This window comes from Galleria mellonella, unplaced genomic scaffold (assembly GCF_026898425.1).
Source record: "Galleria mellonella isolate WM207_F2 unplaced genomic scaffold, CSIRO_AGI_GalMel_v1 utg121, whole genome shotgun sequence".
NCBI lineage: Eukaryota > Metazoa > Arthropoda > Insecta > Lepidoptera > Pyralidae > Galleria > Galleria mellonella.
The window spans coordinates 3,457,841-3,478,394 of record NW_026441983.1 but is presented as its reverse complement, the minus strand read 5'-3'; the positions used below and the strand labels follow the sequence as shown (position 1 = coordinate 3,478,394).

At 34.6% G+C, this 20,554-nt stretch overlaps 2 protein-coding genes and 1 long non-coding RNA gene across 3 annotated transcripts; 1 reads left to right on the top strand and 2 right to left on the bottom strand.

Moving 5' to 3' along the window:
• Positions 1 to 8,695: 8,695 nt before the first annotated feature.
• Positions 8,696 to 12,199, bottom strand: LOC113510020 (DNA-directed RNA polymerases I, II, and III subunit RPABC3). The gene is made up of 2 exons (XM_026893439.3): positions 11,757 to 12,199; positions 8,696 to 10,918 (listed from the first exon to the last, which is right to left on the bottom strand). The coding sequence occupies exons 1-2, from the start codon at positions 12,047 to 12,049 to the stop codon at positions 10,759 to 10,761; spliced, it is 453 nt and encodes a 150-aa protein (XP_026749240.1). The 5' UTR covers positions 12,050 to 12,199; the 3' UTR covers positions 8,696 to 10,758.
• A 1,317-nt stretch (positions 12,200 to 13,516) lies between these two features.
• Positions 13,517 to 15,882, top strand: LOC113510019 (H/ACA ribonucleoprotein complex subunit 4). Its single transcript, XM_026893438.3, has one exon. The coding sequence runs from the start codon at positions 13,729 to 13,731 to the stop codon at positions 15,253 to 15,255; it is 1,527 nt and encodes a 508-aa protein (XP_026749239.1). The 5' UTR covers positions 13,517 to 13,728; the 3' UTR covers positions 15,256 to 15,882.
• Positions 15,883 to 16,930: 1,048 nt separating this feature from the next.
• LOC128201464 (uncharacterized) lies at positions 16,931 to 19,215 on the bottom strand. The gene is made up of 3 exons (XR_008253249.1): positions 18,982 to 19,215; positions 17,649 to 17,846; positions 16,931 to 17,212 (listed from the first exon to the last, which is right to left on the bottom strand). It is a non-coding gene; the product is annotated as an uncharacterized LOC128201464 (long non-coding RNA).
• Between the last annotated feature and the right edge of the window lie 1,339 nt (positions 19,216 to 20,554).

The following is a 20,554-nucleotide window of genomic DNA, read 5'->3' as shown; positions in this document are numbered from 1 at the left end:
TGACAGGTAAATCAGGCCAGTCAGCCCATCGTGATGAATTTCACAAAAAATAATAATGATAGTTTCCAGGGGAAGCCGCGTGGAGGTCGACCTGATAAGGTGCATATATTGCTAGCAAGGGGACAGTTAATCCCTATTACTAACAATCCCCTTAAGTTAGTTGGCGCATCATGATGAATTCACTAGGATTTCGTTAGAGAATTGATCATGATGGTCTCCAGGAGGGACTGCTTGGAGGTCGACCTGACAGGGTATATCATACTAGTAACGGGGCCACTAGTCCCCATTACAAACAACCCTTATTTAGTAGGTACACAAAAGAAATAATCATTTAGTTGGAACACATTGCCCTATTTCTAGAACAGTATCAACTAACTGCCAGGCTATAGTAAACACCGTAAACAAATATGATTATCAGATAGATGGTACTGAATTACAAATACATATTATTTATTTATAATGTAAGTATATAATGTAAAATTTTGTTACACACATAAAAATTAATCAGTTTTTTGATATAAAACTTAAGCTACTGAATACATTTTTAATGAAATTTCTATGGGATCAATCTCAAAGTAAGGGGGGAAAGGGATTGTTAGTAATGGAGACTAAGAATCCCATTGCTAGCAATATATCCAAACAGGTCGACCTCCTCGCGGTTCCCCCTGGAAACTATCATGGTTAATTCCTGATGAATTTATCATAATGGGCTAACTGGCCTGTTTTCATTCTCATCTATCACCCTTCACTGGTGCTCCGCCAGCGTATCCCGTTAGCGCAGGCGAGGTTACCACTCCATTTTCATCCAATAAAAAAAAACTCAAAGTAAGAATGTCCTTCAAAATAAAATAAAAGATTTTTTATAAATCGATTTATAAATGACTTACTTACGAGTAATGAGGTTAACATAAAAAAAAATATCAATCGAATTCAGAACCTACTGTTTTTTTTTTTTTAAGTCGAGTGATAAGTAATTAATTACAAGCTACAGTAGCCTATTTAAAATTATTACAGAAGGAGCTATTTAAAAAAAGATACATTTTAAAAAAGATACATTGTCTATTCTCAGTCATGTCTTTGAATTTTAAAGTATAGATACTTTTTTTGGCTGATGGCTTCTGACCATAGATTAATAAATTAAAAAAGAAAAAAAAATTGCGCAATATTGAGATTTCTGCTCGCATTCTGTGGTGGGTACTAGATAATTCCGAGGTGGATACAGCCCACCCGGCCACCCTGAATACGTTTATGTGTAACCAGCCAATATTAGTTCCGTGACAATTACAACTTCATACATTTAAAACAGCTTTAAAAATAGTTGGTAGACATTAGATTCAAGATTGGAGTCGTTATTAATGTCACGGATAAGAACGTTGGAATTACACTCCTTGGCTATGTATTTTAATAAAAAAAAAAAAAAAAAAAATACTTGGGGTCCAAAATAAATTATTCCTTTGTCTCTTGATGTAGGTACGTCTATATAAAATCTGATCTTGTTTTTTTTTCCTATTGAGTAGAGGCTTCATATGCGTATATGTGTATGTATATTATATAATTGTTATTGACCTATTTTAAGTATTTAACTAATAAATACAATCAATGTTGAAATTAGGTGGTTTGCAAATCACATTGATTATTTATTTGTTATATGTATTTTTTCTCTAATAAATAATTTCTCAACGTTTAAAAAATAAAATTAATCATGAAAAAAACAAAACAATATTTTAGAAATTTTATAAACAAGGCAATTCTTCTTTAATATTTAAAATCCATATTATAAAATCAGGAGTTTTTAGTTGACTTTCTAATCATCTATTAGACATATTAAAATCTAATACGCTTCATTGTAGCTTTCATTCGTGGCAGTAATTCTTAATAAAGTAACCATTTCCAACGACTGGCCGTAAAGAAATACGGCGCGAGCGCGGGAAACTGGTTCTTTAAAAAAAAAACTAATTTGCATTCTGACGTTTGCCTCTTCCCGCCTACGGTTAACGGCGGCCAGCTATTGGCCGCGCCTCCTCCAATCCACTTCAAGGTAATTTGATTTTATAATTCGAACGACTGATAGATACTTTTTTATTCGTATCATTGTTTTGTAATGCGACAATTTATTTGTTTTATGGCCCTATTTCCACTGAATTTATAAAGCTAGTGTTATGTGCAGCGAACAAACAGTTTTGACGCCCGGTTATTTTCCATTTCATTATCTTCGAATGTACTAGACTGTTTTGCCTATGTGTAGCAATTCGAAATTTAATTTTAATTTTTTATTAAGGTTTTTTTCTTTTTTTTTTTTATATATGTACATGTTTAGATGAAGCAGTGAGTATCAAAAAACATTAACTAAATATTGGCTGACGCGTCCTTTTTTAATACTTGGAGGTTTGTTCGATATGTTGTTAGTGTACGAGAGTATGAACCGATAATTTTGATAATTGTAATAAATTAAATTACGATTTTTATATGTCTTTATTTATTTATATTTTGTTATATATAAAGATTAGATATATTATTATAAATTATTTTCATGAAAGACGCACATACAATAGGTGAGATTATTTCTATATAATTAAACATGGGTAATTTTTTTTATACAACTTAGAATGGCAAACAAGCTGACGGCCCACCTGATGGAAAATGGTAACCGTCGCCTATAGACATGAGCAGTACCATGGACATAACAGAGTAGTATACGCCCATGATACCCCCCATGCCGTGCCATTCCTGTAAATTCACGCCATATCCCACCCTTCAAACCGAAACACAGCCATGCAAACACAACTGCTTCACGGTTGAAACACGAATGGGACAGAGGTACCCAAGTAATCGACTTTTGTACAAAGTCTCCCTCCTACAATTAAAATAAAATTTTATAATATTAGATACATTCTATTTAAATCCATCAAATTCTATTAAAAAATGTACCAAATGTATTTTGTATATATATATATATATATATATATATATATATATATATATATATATATATATATATATATATATATATATATATATATATAAATACTGTTTTTTTTAATGGGTGATAATGGTATAGTAACCCCGCCTGCGCTAACGGGATACGCTGGCGGAGCACCAGTGAAGGGTGATAGATGACGATAAAAGCAGGTCAGTTTTCCCATCGTGATGAATTCCACTAGAATTAACCATGATGGTTTACAGGGGGAACCGCGTGGAGGTCGACCTGATAGGGTGTATTGCTAGCAATGGGTCAGACCCCATTACTTGCAATCCCTTTCCGCTCAATATAATACTATATTATTATGCCAAGTTAGATTAATAGATGTATTTATTATGATATACATATATGTTTGCCATGACTGCCCCCAAATAGGGGGGAAAGGGATAATTAGCAATGGAGTTTGACAGCCCCATTGTTAGCAATTTGCCCTATTAGGTCGACCTCCATGTGGTTCCGCCTGGAAATCATCGGGAACAATTCTTATTGAATTCGTCACGATGGGCTAACTGACCTGCTTCATCCTCACCTATCATCTTTCACTGGTACCCCGCCGGTGTATACCGTTAGCGCGGGTGGGGTTACCATTCCATTATCACCCATTAAAAACTGCCTACAAATGTTTTGTGTTTTTACCCAATCGTTAGCTGATAGAGAATTCCATACGGTATTAAGCAAGCCATTTGTACAAATTTTTAATCATGCATTAAAGAATAATTAAATAAAATAGAGCCAAGAACATAAATCCACATACGTACATACACATTATATCAATATTTTTAAAACGTTAGACAGATAGATAGATAGATACTCTTTATTGTTTCGTCCATAAGATCACAGGCCTATTAGACAAGACAAGACAAACGCATTCATTAATGTAATCGACATCGCTAACGAGTCCGTCAGATAGAATGAGATAGCAACGTCGGATGTCTCATTCCAACTTACGGACTCGCTAGCGATGTCGATTCTATTGACGAGTTCGCTTGCCACTTGTCTAAAAGGTCTGTAGTAAACTTATTATAGATACAAACGATTATAAGAAATGATTACAGTGAGAGAACAATGAGCTTGCTTATGTTGTTATTCATAAAAACGTCAAACGACTCATAAATCTATTTTAGCTATTGAAATGTTTTGTCTCTATCTTTTGTACTATATTTCCAATTTGAAGAAAGTGACAAAACAGTATTAATAATTAAAACAGGTTTATAGTAGGTTTAAGTTTTTTTTTTTAATGGATGATAATGGAATAGTAACCCCGCCTGCGCTATCGGTATACGCTGGCAAGGCACCAGTGTCCACCATTTCACTAGAATTATTTACGATAGTTTCTAGGGGGAACCGCGTGGAGGTCGACCTGATATAGTGTATTGTTAACAATGGGTCAGTTAGACGCCATTACTAACAATCCCTTTCCCCCCAGTAGGTTTAAGTTACAAAATAAAATACAACAATAATAAATATAAAAAAAAAAAATTAAAATACTACTTCCTTTATCAGTGATCTGGTAAAATGGCACCGACATAACAATATTATACACGTATATGTCTACAAAGTTTCATAATTACAGACCCAGTCAGTTGAACAATAATTATTGCACCTCGTTAGCGTACCGCCCGCCATTTCGCTACAAATTGTGCTTATTACGCTCCCTGGCTCCCTCCCGCGCGAGGAAACTTCGCTGTCAGAGTGACGTTACAAATTTGGAGGGAAATGTACGGATGACAGTAAATATTAAAAATGGCGGAAAGCGGGAATAATTGTTACTCGAGCCTAATTTATAAAAAGTTTGAGTCTTATATATAATTATCCAAGAATGTTTAATTAATAATTAATTAGAGAAGTATTTTTTCATATCTTATTTTTTTTTGTGCAACTTGAAATAGGTATTAAGATAGCTAGAATGCAATGTAGCAATTTCCAATCGCTTTAAACAAAGGAGGTTTCCAATTCAGTTGTATGTATTTTTTTAAGTTTATTACGGAAATGGAAACTGATATGGAAAATACTTTTTTATCTGAAAGGAGGATATATTTTTAGATTGGTCCCATAGAGATTTTATCAAAATCGGTTCTATAGTTTAGTTTTTAAATCAATAGAACTGGCTTTGCCTTAATTGATGTCCGTTTTTTTATGAATATGTACATAAGAGTATTAAGTATTATATAACATGATTCGGCAGCAGTCATCCTTAACAGAGCCAGAGGGAGAGCACCAGAGGGAGACTTTGTACAAAAGTCGATTGCTTGGGTACCTCTGTCCCATTCGTGTTTCAACCGTGAAGCAGTTGTGTTTGCATGATTGTGTTTCGGTTTGAAGGGTGGGATATGGCGTGAATTTACAGAGGAATAACACCTGAGTCCTCAGAAATGGCAACGCATGGGAGGTATCATGGGCGAAACAGTATACTCTGTTATGTCCACGGTACTGCTGATGTGTATAGGCGACGGTTACCACTTTCCATCAGGTGGGCCGTCAGCTTGTTTGCCATTCTAAGTTGTATAGAAAAAAGCAAACAACCTTTGTACAAAGTCCTCTTGTCTCTATGGTATTTAACAGAAAGAAAAAACTATATCTCAGTTGTGTCAATAAAAAAAAAAATTTTTTTGAATAAAGAATTGAGGAAGGAAAGGGATTGTTAGTAATGGAGACTGAGAATCCCATTGCTAGCAATATACCCAACCAGATCGACCTCCTCGCGGTTCTCCCTGGAAACTATCATGGTTAATTCCCGATGAATTCATCATGATGGGCTAACTGGCCTGTTTTCATTCTCATCTATCACCCTTCACTGGTGCTCCGCCAGCGTATCCCGTTAGTCCAGGCGGGGTTACCATACCATTTTCACCCATAAAAAAAAATAAAGAATAGAGAATCTCCAATTTGACGTCGCTTAAAAAATAAAACTAATTAAGGTCGGTACACACTCCATGCTCGTTATCGCGGCACGTGCGCGGCGCTACGTGAAATCACGCGTGTAAACGGCTTTATGATTCCATTCTTGGAATTGTTCTTTGTCTATGTATTGTTTATTATTAGTCACCTATCGAAGCCCGCATTAGGGAAGTTGCTTCAAATGGTCCTAAAACTAAATTTTGTCAGTGTTCGTGTGTCTGACCTATTTGCAATTTTTTTATGGGTCAAAATAAAAGAAGCCGGTGAGGTGTGAGTCGAATGCACACGTCAAGGATTCCGTATTAGGTTTAGGTCATTTAGGTCCATAATTTTGGTTAAAAACCGGATCGTATAACTAATTTTATTTTTGGATATTTTTTGATAATTTGTCAAAAACGGTGCTAGTTAGAAACGTCGTTTTATTTTTCCTGTTCACATATACCTTTATAAAGTGTAAGTTATTATTTCAGAATTTTCACTTTAAAAACTTTGGTGATTTTTTTATTGGGTGATAATGGCATGGTAACCCTGCCTGCGCTATCGGTATACACTGGCGGGGTACCAATGAGAGGTGATAGATGAGGACGAAAAGGCAGGTCAGTTAGCCCATCGTGACGAATTCAACGATAAATTAGTCACAATAGTTTCCAGGGGGACCCGCGTGGAGGTCGACTTGATAGGGTAAATTGATAGCGATGGGGACTAACCTACCAATTACGGGGGGAAAGGGATTGTTAGCAATGGAGTTTGACAGCCCCATTGCTAGCAATATGCCTCATTAGGTCGACCTCCACGTGGTTCCCCCTGGAAACCATCGTGAACAATTCTTGTTGAATTCGTCACGATGGCCCAACTGACCTGCTTCATCCTCATCTATCATCACTCACTGGTGCCCCGCCAGTGTATACCGATAGCGCGGGTGGCGTTACCATTCCATTATCATCCATTAAAAAAAACGAGGTACCAGTAAGAGATAAAAGGTGATAATGAAGTTAAACCAGTGACAAATTCAACGAGAACTTATTACAATGGCCTCCAAGTGGAACTGCGTGGAGGTTGACTTGGTAAGGGTATACTTTTAAAAATGGACTGCTAGACCTTATACTAACCACCCACTAACCAACGATCCCTTTCCGCCCACATGAGTACATTAAAGTTACAGAGTATTCCTATTACATCTATGGCACCGACTTATTAAAAAAAAAACATTGTCAATAAAAGGCGGGAAGTAGCATAGACAAAAGCTGTTCGAATAAAGAATAGTGTACGTTCCATATCATTGTGACCGCCGGCGGCGATGTTGGAATGGTTACCGTCACAGCGGTGGTCCTGGGAAAACGACGTCACTCCTGTACAGAGTAGGTATAGACAATAATGTTTTGAATGCGCGCCAAATAATTACTGCTCCCGTGCGACGTGGGTGTTGTAATTTTTTCCCTATTATTTAAATCCATGAAAATCATTGCAATCGTTAAATAATAATAAAGTTATTCACATTCTAAGTTTAAATTTGTATTTAATGATTACTTTATTGTATGGAATAAATGACTATTAATCACGGAGCTGTAGATTATCTAAAGGTTTTCCGAAATTTCGGGGCCGAACGAAACACAAGTTTGATGTTAAAATAATGTGTGAACATAATAGCTACATACCGTTTAAATATATTAAAAATGTTAAAATATCATTCCTTTGGACTTTTATAGTTGGATTTATGACGAACGAAATGTTACACCTTTCCTACTGGAATGGCGTAGTTACCATTCCATTTTCATCTATAAAAAAACTAGCCTGCTTTTATTCATTCTCATCTGTCTATCGTCTCTAGTGATGTTCCGCCAGCGAGTTTTTTTTTATACCACTCAGGTGGCAAACAAGCATACGGCCCACCTGATGATAAGCGGTTACCGTCGACTATGAACGTCTGCAATACCAGTGGTATTACGCGCAAGTTGCCGACCCTGAAGAAACCTCTTTACTTTTACTCTCCTTTTGAAGAACTTCAAGCTGTAGTCTTTTAGGAAAACCTCGGCATAAGAATGTCGTAAAAGGCAATTATAGGAGCACATACACCGGTGGGATAGAAAGAACTCGGAAGCTCTATACCGAGTCGTTAGGCCATGATACAAGTCAATTATATCCAATAGCGAAATATTAAAAGTTTTTATAAGTTTGCGGTATGAGCTCATTCCATAACTTGAGTGTTTGTGGGAGAAAACATCTCTGTTTCAAGAGATCGGCAATTCTCAAACTCGTCGTTGCATCGAGTCGAAGGGTTCAAGCTAGTACAAGTTAGATTAGGGGTTATCATTTCGTTAAAAAATAAAACCTGACAGAACAGTACGACAGTCTACTGATGTCCAGTAGTCATACAAAAATCGATCAATTGATTAATGTTTGGATTTGTTACTAATTTTATTTACTTTCTCATTTAATAGACTTAAGTAAACTATTTACAGCAATGCCATCTAGTGGCACATTCACTTTCTCAAAAATTTCAGGAAGCAGTTGATATTCTACTGCATGATAGATGTCGCTGCACACCAAATATCTACTTGACAATAGATGACACTAATTACTATGATAGTCCAAATCAGGTGATATAAATATTTAGGAAGAAAACGCGGGAAACGTACCTAAATAAGGCACTGCAAAGGTTAACTGTCCATTGTTAAACATAGACCATTAAGTTTTCTTATTCGCTTCTTATGACATCCACAGGAAAGGAACGGGCGCCCAATTCTATGCCGCTGGGACAACACTGCAAAGGCGTATAACATCAAAAAGTGTAAATGGTGATAAATGAAACGATTCTAATATGAAATATATTTTTATTCTTATATAGTAACTTAATAATATATGTATCAACTTAGCTAGTTTGTTGTTTGTTTCAAAGTTTCACCTGTGTACCTCCAGATATACGTTACAATCGTGTACACGTTTAAATCGATAAGTTTGTAAAAGAAATCTTAGTTTCCGAAACTATTTACTAGAGGCGCTGCTGAGTTTTCAATATAAAGTTAAGACGTCTTTATCTTATTTATAAAAAAAAAATCTTAAGCAATGGAATAGACTGTAAGCCCTCCATTATGATTATGTTCCAATAGGATTTAATGAAAAGGTAACCAAATGTTGTTGAAATTACCATAAAAATACTAATTAGAAATTAATAGATTTTTGATTTATGATGCTATTGGACATCAGCAAACTATCATATGTTTGGGGTCAATAATTTTTTTTTTATATAATAATAATAATAATAACTTTATTGTGGCTAAAAGTCGGGTACACAATTTCTTATACACTAGGCTCGCAGGCCTGTATCGTAGTAGTCAGTGAGTGGCTAATTTTGTTCATATTTATTGCCATTTACAGTCCGGCTCCTGTACAATTTTATCATTTAGGTACTCGAAAATTAAATTCTATTGAACCAGACTATTTTCATTAAATCCTATTGAACCAGACTATATGATTACAAAGACGTAAATGGTCACCATTTTAGATTTTGTTAGCCATTTTCAGTTGTACATAAAAAGGCAAAAAGGGTTATAGGGGTACTGAAGAAGGTACAGATTAAAACGACCTCATCTGATTATGTAACCATCAGGCAGACCTAAGCTTAATTGTCACTGAAAGTCCGTAACTTGGTAGGTTTGTTTAATATAAGAGGATTTATAAGTCTTGCTTACTGAAATGTGGTAATGTCACAATAATTGGTTAATTTTCAATATTTCCAACTCATTATTTAAACACTGCTCTTCTACCAAACTAAAACATTAATTATACAGTATGTTGTCATATAAATCTACCACGAAAAACTTTACACCTACTTCATATTTTGCTTTGGAATTTTTCAAATAGATTTATGCCATCAAAATGCAAATTTACTGTTTTGTTTTATATCATAAAGGTGGCAAACAAGGGTTTTTGATAGGCCAGTTTCATAGTAAACAGTTACTTGTAGTCTATGGACGCTTGCAAAACTAGGGGTATTACATACACATTTTCACCTCTGAAGAAATCTTAATACACCCTCTTTAAAGGATCCTATACTATATACTGTAATCTCCAGGGACAAGTTCAGCAGGGAGCTCATTCCACACCGTCAGCACTTGTAGGAGAATTCCTTTGAAACCGCACTATGCATGACTGTTTAAGTTCAAGAGTGTAAGGATGAATTTCCTGTCTATGGTGAGTGGTTTTTTTTTATGAATGATAATGGAATGGTAACCCCGCTTGCACTATCGGTATACGCCGGCAGGGCACCAGTGAGAGATGATAGGTGAGAATGAAAAAGCAGGTCAGTTAGCCATGGAAACCATTGGTGCTGAATTTCAAGTGAATTCATCACGATGGTTACCAGGGGGGACCTCGGGGAGGTTGACCTTTTTGGGCATATTGCTAACAATGAGACTGGTAGTGCGCATTATTAACAACCCCCCCCCCCCATGGTTTGACCACAACCACCATAATATGGCATCATGACAGTGACTGCTTAATAAGAATATTATTGCATGTTAATGTTTTAGTTCAATAGAAGCAGTGGCGTAACTATACCATTTGGGGCCTGTGGCAAATTCTTTTGATGGGGCCCTATCAGTAAAAAAAATTCTTTTCGAGTAAAATAAAGTACTCAGGTAAAATGAAAAAAAAATTCTGAGCTTGCGGCCTCTTCAGCTGGGGCCTTTTTGGGATGGGGGCCCGTGGCATTTTGCCAGCCCTACCGCCCGATTGTTACGCCACTGAATAGAAGAGGACTTTTTAAATATCAATCAGTGATGTTATCAAATGTTGGATTACATTTAAAAGTTGACATCACTGTGACTTGCCACACTTAATTATGAACACTCTTAATGGAAATATATTAATCACAATGTCATTTAGAAGGCTAACTTCTTCATCAGCAGGTACATGTGCTGATCCACCTCGAAACCATGAAGATTGTTGGCGTCCCCCTGCAACCTCATGAGGAGCCCACCGAACGAGACATATGCTGCTAACCGTGATGCAGGCTCCATGGCTGCCTCGTCGCCTTCTATCCTGAAAAAGAAAAACCATCTGTATTAGTATTTTATGAGGGCCAGTACTGTTTGTGGGGGGAAAAGGATAGTCAGCAATACTTTTTTATGGATCTTGGAATGGCAAATAATCCAATGACCGAATGAAAAGTGATTATTGCTTTTAGACATGCACAGCAATTTTTTTTTAATAAAATGCAATAGTAACTCCATCCTCGCTATCGGTACATGCTGACAGGGTACCAGTAGAGGATGACGGGCAAGGATGAAGGTGGGTCAGTTGGATCATAGTGACCAATTCTGTAAGAATTAACCACTATGGTTTCAACGGGGAACCATATAGAGGTTGACCTGATAGGATGTATTGCAATCCCTTTTCCTCAATGGCTACTGTTGCTTATGGACACTTACAACAAGAGGCAAATCACCCGTGTGTAGTCTTTTAAATATTTGTATGGTTTATCAGTACACTACACTTTAATAAATTTAGATTTTTAAGTGTTGTAAAGTAAGAAATATTCAAACTTCTCTTTATAAAAGAAGGCATAATTAAGTATTGCACTTGAATTATTCACTTGTTATTGTATATGTTTGTTTATGGTGCAATAAAGAGTTAAATAAATAAATAAAATAAATAAGTATTAATAGAATTAATATGAATAATTTTTTTTTTATATTTTTTTACTATTGTTTTATTTTTATATTTAGCTTGCACATAATGCAATTAATCATACTGATTAAGTTACCTTATAATAAAGTATTTTATTTATGGATCAATATTTGGTAGAAGGTACATAATTATATACGTGTAAAAATAAATAAAAAACAAAAACCATGGAAGTAAACAAATTAAATCTAACCTATAAACTTTTCCAGACATCACATATTCAAAACTGTCCGCACGGTTTCCCTCCGTTTCTAAGGGGTTCCATTCTCCGCCGTCAGGGTAACCGTCCTCCCTGAGTGTTGTAGCAAGCACTAATCTAAACTTATCACCCAATTCCATGGGATATATCCATGAATTTATGTCTAAAATTAGGTCCATTTTAAACGATTCTGATTCGCAGTGGAGGCGGCTAACTCGATCGAATTTTTTCCCCTCTGGATCCATGTCTTTAACATTGAAAATATCTTCAAATAGTACACCCGCCATTATGTTATATTTATTTATAATTCAAACATTAATAAACGCATTTGAAATCTTCTAAAAAATTTTAAACAAAACAAAATAAGACAATACCAAAAATTCAAGCCTAGTTAAAAGCGTGACTGACTCAGACTGATTCATTATAACCTAAAACTGATATTTTGACATTATCAATCAAATATTTTGTTGGCTAAATTGAAAGATTATGTTGCATTTTTATAAAGTTATTTAATTTACACTTTATCCCGAAATATAGATAAATTGTGTAAAAATTAAATTTTATTTATACAATACTACTTTGAGCATAATAAAATTTAATGTCAGCGAATAATAATATTAAAAGTACTAAGTTTTAAAAATTAAGTAGTAATGATTGTATATTATTGAAATTAAATGATTCTTGTAACTTTATTTATTTGAAATAATAAAATACGAAATAAAGAATATAACATGAAGAAATTAAAATATTTTGATGAACGCATTAATAAAGTTAATATTTGAAGATTGGTGACTCTGTTTAAACAGAAGGTATTACCAGTAAAAACATAAATTACATATACTGCACGTTATTATTGATTAAAACAATAATGTATTTCATATATTTTAAAACAGCTATTGATGTCTTATTAGCATATAAAATAAAACAGACTATAATACATTTGAATGCTATTGTTACATTATGCAAAATTAATGTTTCTTTAAGTGTACATTAAGGTTTATTTAGGATCTTTTTCATGGATGATAATAGAATGGAAACCCTGCCTGCGTTGTCGGTATACGCTGGCTGATAAAGGATGATAGGTAACCATAAAAACAGATCAGTTCATCCATCGTGAATTTCGTTAGAATTAACCACAATGGTTTTCAAGAGGAACCGCGTTGAGGTCGACCTGATACTAACAATTCCTTTCCCCCACATGACAGTCTGGTGTTATAGGCGTCTATAGGTCACAGAGAACGTTTATCATCAGACGGGCTGTATGCTTATTTGCCGCCTTTGTGGTATTAAAAAAAATAGTATTTAAAAGGAGTAATATTGAGATTCTTATTTGTAAACAAAGTAAGACTTTATAATAATCTTGAAATTGAATTGTTGAATAATTTATACTTATTTAATTTGTTCACGACTACAAACACTGTTTAATATTATGTACTATGGAGTTGTGTTGTTTAATATTACGTACATTTGTATATACTCTATTCATTAGTCAGTAATATTCGTAAATATTATTTCAAAAGAACTTAATCAAAATTTAAATAATGAATTGACCCGATAATAGAAATCGCAGCAGTTCAACAGTCGTACAATAAAAAATCGATTGAATTAATGTTTTAATTTGTTACTAATTTAATTTAAAGAGTTTATGTGATGATTTCAACAAATTTTGCTTGCCTTTTCAATAGCGATCTTTTAAATGAAATGTGATTGTTTTGGGTATAAATAAATTTGTGTAACAAAAACAATGTACACTGGCAACATTGATAGACTCGACAGTTCCACACTCGTTTTACATTTTTAGAGCTAACCTCTATTTTGAAAACCGCACGTGTCGTCTTTTATTGTTTGCTCGATAAAAATTACTATTCCATCTGACCATTTGTAATTAGGGCGGTGGATTGTATATTTACACGCGACATCTAAATAAATTACGCAGTTGTCTAACAACAGCGTAATAAGTGAGAAAATGACAGACGTACTGCAACCGGGTGGCGATGTATTTACCGAGAAAAAAAAGAAGAAAAATAAGGACACAGTGTCTTTGGGGGCTTTTCAGAAGATCGGGGAGTTCAAGATTGAGCCGTCGGAGAGCGTCAGCAAGTTAGATACTGCTTACTGGCCGTTGTTATTGAAAAATTTCGATAGACTCAATGTGCGCACTAACCATTATACGCCGTTACCATTCGGTCATTCGCCTTTAAAACGGCCTATAGCTGATTATATCAAATCTGGATTTATAAACGTCGATAAACCCAGTAACCCGAGCTCCCACGAGGTCGTATCATGGATCAAAAGGATATTGAAGGTGGAGAAAACAGGACACTCCGGTACGTTAGACCCCAAAGTTACTGGCTGTTTAATTGTGTGTATAGACAGAGCGACCAGACTTGTGAAGTCCCAACAGAATGCCGGCAAGGAGTACGTAGCTGTATTCAGCTTGCATTCCGCCGTTGAAAACTTACAAAAAGTCACACAAGGTTTGGAGAAACTTCGTGGAGCTTTATTCCAGCGTCCACCCTTGATATCGGCTGTCAAAAGGCAGTTACGTGTAAGGAGTGTTTATGATAGCAAACTCCTCGACTATGATCAGGAACGGAACATCGGTGTTTTCTGGGTAAGCTGTGAGGCTGGATCGTATATTCGTACCATGTGTGTCCATTTGGGTCTCATGCTCGGTGTAGGAGGTCAGATGATAGAGCTGAGACGTGTGCGTTCCGGTATTCAGGGAGAAAAGGAAGGCATGGTTACAATGCATGATATTTTAGATGCTCAATGGGCATATGAAAACCACAAAGATGAGACTTATATACGAAGAGTAATCAAGCCTCTTGAAGGACTGCTAGTAGCCCACAAGAGGATTTTCATTAAAGACAGTGCTGTTAATGCTGTATGTTACGGAGCAAAAGTACTATTACCTGGCATTTTGCGATACGAGGATGGCATAGAAATTGATCAAGAAATCGTTATTGTCACAACTAAAGGAGAAGCTGTTGCGCTTGCCATCGCCCTCATGACCACATCAACAATGGCCTCATGTGATCACGGAGTGGCAGCAAAACTGAAACGAGTAATCATGGAAAGAGACACATATCCTAGGAAATGGGGCTTAGGGCCAAAGGCATCTCAGAAGAAGCAGTTGATCCAGCAAGGAAAACTAGACAAATATGGTAAACCAAATGAGAACACTCCAAGTGAATGGTTAAACAGTTATGTAGATTATAAAGTGAAGAAAGAGGAGAAGAATGGTCCAGTAGATACAGAAGAAGGGAGTAGGAAAAGGACAGCAAGCACAGCAAATGCAGATGACCCAAACAACTCGACCGAACTGAAATCTGAAAAGAAAAAAAAGAAGAAGAAGCACGACCTCGATGCCACCGCAGATGGAGATGCATCAATAGATGCAAATGTGACCACAGAGGGCACAGATGAAACAGTTCGAAAAGAGAAAAAAAAGAAAAAAAAGAAGGACAAAGACCAAGAGAGAGATGAATAAGTTCTTTGGTACTATAATTGGTTTAAATAAATTTTTAAGCTGTTCCTATATGGAGTCATTAAGAGCAAGTTAAAACATATATTTTTTCAGTGATTGTAAATATTGCATTTACTTACGGCGCCAATTTAAAATCTCATTTATATACAATGTGGTTTTATAGTTTTGAAAAATAGTTCATGCTCTTTAAGAATTAATTTTAAATTCAAATTTAAAAAAATATTGATGTTAAATGCATTCTGAATTTAAAATTGTTATTAGAAACTATATATAAACAGAAAGTGTGGAATGTGACCTGTTTCCTTTGCCATTACTTTGCATAATAATTTAAAAAAAATAATTTAGGTCTGTTCAGTAATTTAAAAAAAAAGTAAGTAGCTGCGCTAGATCTAAATAAATCAAATAAGTTTTCTTGTATTACAGGTTAATACTCTAATAATTGGTATTACTTTTTTTTTATATGAAATATCTACACCATTTTCCCACAGATAATAATATTTTTTTACATGTGTATAAAAATAGTTTTAAGTTAGTTATAAACAATGAATGTATGTTGATAAGTAAGTGGAAATGATTGTTTTAATTCTTAAGACAAGTTGATCATCAACATTAAACGTTTTATTAAATTTTTTTTCTGTTGTTATTTTAATTTGCAATGATTAAAATAGCGGTATATATTATGTATACCTTCAGTATATTTATCCTTGTGTTATGTTTGTACTGCCAACCTGCAGTGCTTGTATGGTGTTTCATATTGAAGGGTGGGATACGTAAATTAGATAGCCCTCTGATGGGATTGCTAGCTCAGATAACTAGATCAATGTTAGTGATTAAGTATTAACATAATTTTTAAATAACAATACCATCTGAAATGGCAAAGCATAAGGGGTATTATGGACACCACAGTCCATCTCTTATGTTTATGGTGTTTTTCTTGTCTGTATATTTATTTATTGATATATATATTATTTGCCATTCAAATTGTAAAAAAATGTCTATTTTTTTTTAATGGCTGGTAATGTAACTATGTTATCGGTGTATGCTGGCGGGGCATCAGTGAGGAATAATAGATGAAAATGAAAAGACAGGTCAGTTAACCAATCGCAATAAATACACCTAGAACTCAGCATGATGGTTTCCAAGGGGGACAACGTGGAGATTTAGTTGACAGGGTATATTGCTAGCAATTGGACTAGACCGTATTACTAACGAAAAAAATTTCTTTTTTTTTTATACAACTTAGAATGGCAAACAAGCTGACGGTCCACCTGATAGAAAGTGGTAACCGTCGCCTATAGACATGAGAAGTACCATATGCCTACGGACACCTATGGACATAACAGAGTATACTGTTTCATCCAAGATACTCCCCATGCGTTGCCATTCCTGAGGACTCAGATGTTATTCCTCTGTACCCTGTAAATTCACGCCATATCCCACCCTTTAAACCAAAACACAACTGCTTCACGGTAGAAACACGAATGGGGCAGAGGTACCCAAGCATTCGACTTTTGTACAGTCTCCCTCTGGTATGCCAATGGCCGTGGTTATTTGTGACTTTATGATGTACACAGGTGTGAAAATTTTTTAGTTCACTTTTCAACACTAAAGAAGACGTACGTATGATGCGTAAATCATAACGTAAGAAATGAATTGCTGTCATTTCTTCAATTGTCAATGACAGTTTTACTATGGAAAAAAAAGGCGGGAAACTCGAATAAGAACAAGCGGGTTTTTTAAATTTTTTTTATTAATTTATAAAAACTATCTCTATCAATTCTTATTATTGAATAAAATATTATATTTTCACTAAATTCAGTGACAGTAATATAATTAGCATTCATGGGGAAGCGCAGTTGTAGGAAAAGGAAAAAAAAAGATGACGATTCAGGTGATGTAGACCATGAACCTTGTAATGACAAGGATATATATTCGGAAGATACTTCTACTGACTCAGAATCTGAAATTGATAAGGCCGATAAGTATAAACCTTACTACGTCACAGATTATATTAGAAGATATCCCGAGGAATCCCCTGGGACAGAATTTGTTGTCTTTGTAGAATCCTCAGATAGTCAGAAAACCATTGGATCCAGAGACTTGCTCTCACTCTCCTCCTGTTTAAAACGTTTTAATAAAGGGGTAACTTATCTTAGATCTATAAATAAATTCAAAATCGGAGTATACTTTCAAAAGCCAGACTTAGCCAATGCTTTTTTAAATAATAAAACTTTTTTAAATGACTACCATTTTAAGGCCAGTATTCCTGCTTCTTCAACAGAAGTTACAGGCGTTATTAGAAATGTACCTACAAATATATCTAATAAAAAAATATATACTATGATATCGAGTTCTAAGAAAATTATTGCTATTAAAAGAATTTTAAGAAAAAATACCTTGACTCATGGATATGTGTTACAGCCAACTCTAACCGTGACAATTACTTTTGCTGCATCTGTATTACCTGAATATCTGGATATTGGAGATTGGCGCCACAATGTCACTCCATATATACCACCAGTTAAACAATGCTACCGGTGCTTGAGGTATGGACATTTAGCTAAATTCTGTAAGAATTCTGAGCGTTGCAGCATCTGCAAAGGTGAGCATAATTATAAAACTTGTACAACTGGAATGGAAAACGCTATTTGTGTACACTGCAATGGAAATCACACAAGTGTATCACCGCAATGCCCTGTTAAACAAAAGAAAATTGCTGAAAATAGATCTAAATTCAGACCTGCTTCTTTTGGAGATATACTTAGCACTGAAATATTTCCTAAACTGGGTAACAAACCTAAAAAAAATGTAGACCTAATTTCAATTCTAAATTCTGATAACAAGAGTTTATCACTTTTAATAGAAAGCATAATCAAACTTATTTCACTACATAACACAAAGAACACATCTATTAACACTAAAAGTGTTTTGAATGTGTTATATGATACTTTTGGTAATACACCTATTTCACAAAATTCAATCGAGACCAATTAACTATCATACAGTGGAACGCTCAGAGCCTACTGAGCAATCGACATATTTTTACACAATTTTTAAATGAACATCATATTCACATTGCTCTCATCTCAGAAACTTGGCTAAAACCACATTACAAATTAAAAATTAAAGATTATTGTATAGAACGAAATGATTGTGGTAATAACCACAATGGAGTAGCGATTATTATACATAATAGTATTAGATATAAAAAACTTCACTCTTTTTTCGACAATTCTTTGCAAACTATAGCTATTAGTATTGAAGTTAATAATTCTTGGTATTCAGTTGCCAGTATTTACTGTCCTACCAATAGTACACCTAGTTTTACTAAAGCCAAATTTAAGTTCTTTTTGGAGTCTCTTCCTAAACCAACTATCATATCTGGAGATTTAAATGCACATCATACTATGTGGGGTTGTACCTCCACTAATACAAGAGGTAAAGACATTCTTGATTGTTTAGATGAATGTAATTTGGTACTATTAAATGATAAGCAAGTTACTACTGTTGGCTCTCATATTTGGAGACCCAATGGCCTTGATTTAACTATGGTATCCCCATCCATATCATTAAAATGCGAGTGGTCGGTTCATGATGATCCGTTAGGAAGTTATCACCTGCCGACTTTTACTAAAATAAACACAAAGAACTCTTCATCAACTCCGTCAGGTGAACAACATGCTCCTATAGATGAAGTTAATAAACTTTTGTTAAATCGTATAAACCTACGTCTCGTTAATTGGGATCTTTATTCTGAAACTGTTAATCGATTACTTTTGGATTTCGAGTATGATGTCAATGAACCCTTAAACAATTACATTTTTTTTTTTTTTTTTTTTTTTTTAGTACGTTTGTTCCGTTTGGAACAGGCTAAGGTCGGAGACCATGCTGCCTAGTCTTCAAAAAGATAATTTGTCTGGAATTTTATTTTTCTAATGTCGCTTCAATTATTGTCATAATCTTCAATATTTCATTTGTCAAATCCGGTAAGTACATTTTCATAAATATCTTTTCTTGAGTTTTCTTAAACCAGTGGATTTATCAAATTAAAAATAAATAATTATAAAAAATTATTGTCTTGCAATTCAATAAAAGTATTCTTATAGCTCCTTGAATGTTGTAGTAATATAAGTGAAAATAGCTTTGAAACAAGAAGGAAATCTTAAGAGAAGCGGGATTGAGTGCGGGATATTTTCGGGTTTTTTGAAGATAATCCTAAGTTCGTCAAACATAATGTGTCTTTGAATGACAAATTCAGAGCAATCAAAAAAAAGGTGATGTAGAGATTGGGCTGTATTTGAGTTACACCATGTGCATGATGGGGAAGCGATCATGCCCATTCGGTGCAGGTGTTCGTTGAAATGTCCGTGGCCGATTCGTAATCTACAAATATTGGTGTAAAATTTTCTGTTTGTGTCCTTTCCTTTGCAGAACCACGGTTTTCCAATACGCCAATTAATTTTGCGGTACCATTTGCCTTTAGTCTGTAATATTTGAGTCCAATGCTCCTCCCATTTAGTTGTAACGATTTTATGTATTCCAATACTACAATCTGAGTAACAAAGGGGTAAATCTTGAACACGAGCAGCACTTGAATTAATAATTTTAGCCAAAGTGTCTACTTGTTCATTCCCAAACACTCCAATATGTGAAGGGGTCCAGATGAAGATAATATCTTTTCCATATATAGTACAGAGATGATAATATTTATTACGAATTTCTTGAATTAAGTAGTTTGATGATGAAATGATTGTGTTATTTTTTAATGCCATAAGAACACTCATACTATCTGTAATTATAATCCATTTCGAATATAGTACCTGTTTTTCTATGTATTCTAATGCTAAAAATATAGCTTTTGCTTCTGCTGTGTAAATACTAGCCAAAGTTGAAATTTTATAACCGTGACCAAATCTATTTGACAAATCGTAAAAAGCCACTGAAGTGCTAAGTGCATTTTTGGAACCATCTGTATATATCTGCCTGTAGTCAATAAATTCTGATAAAGTCTCATACATATCGTGCTTTTCTTTTATGTCTTTATGTATAACAATTTTGATCTTACAGAACTTACTCTCATAAAGGCCATTATAACAAGGAAGTATCTTACTACTATAGATGTTATATTCATCTCGTAAATTCAAATCATTGATAATAGTTTTATTCAAAAACATAGAAATGGGGCAATTTAATAATTTGAGTATGAGTGGGTTATTGGAAACTGAAAAAACTTTGAAGAGAAATTTGAGTTTTAGGTATTCGAAACGAAGAAGGATAGGAGGCAAATTACATTCTACTTGCA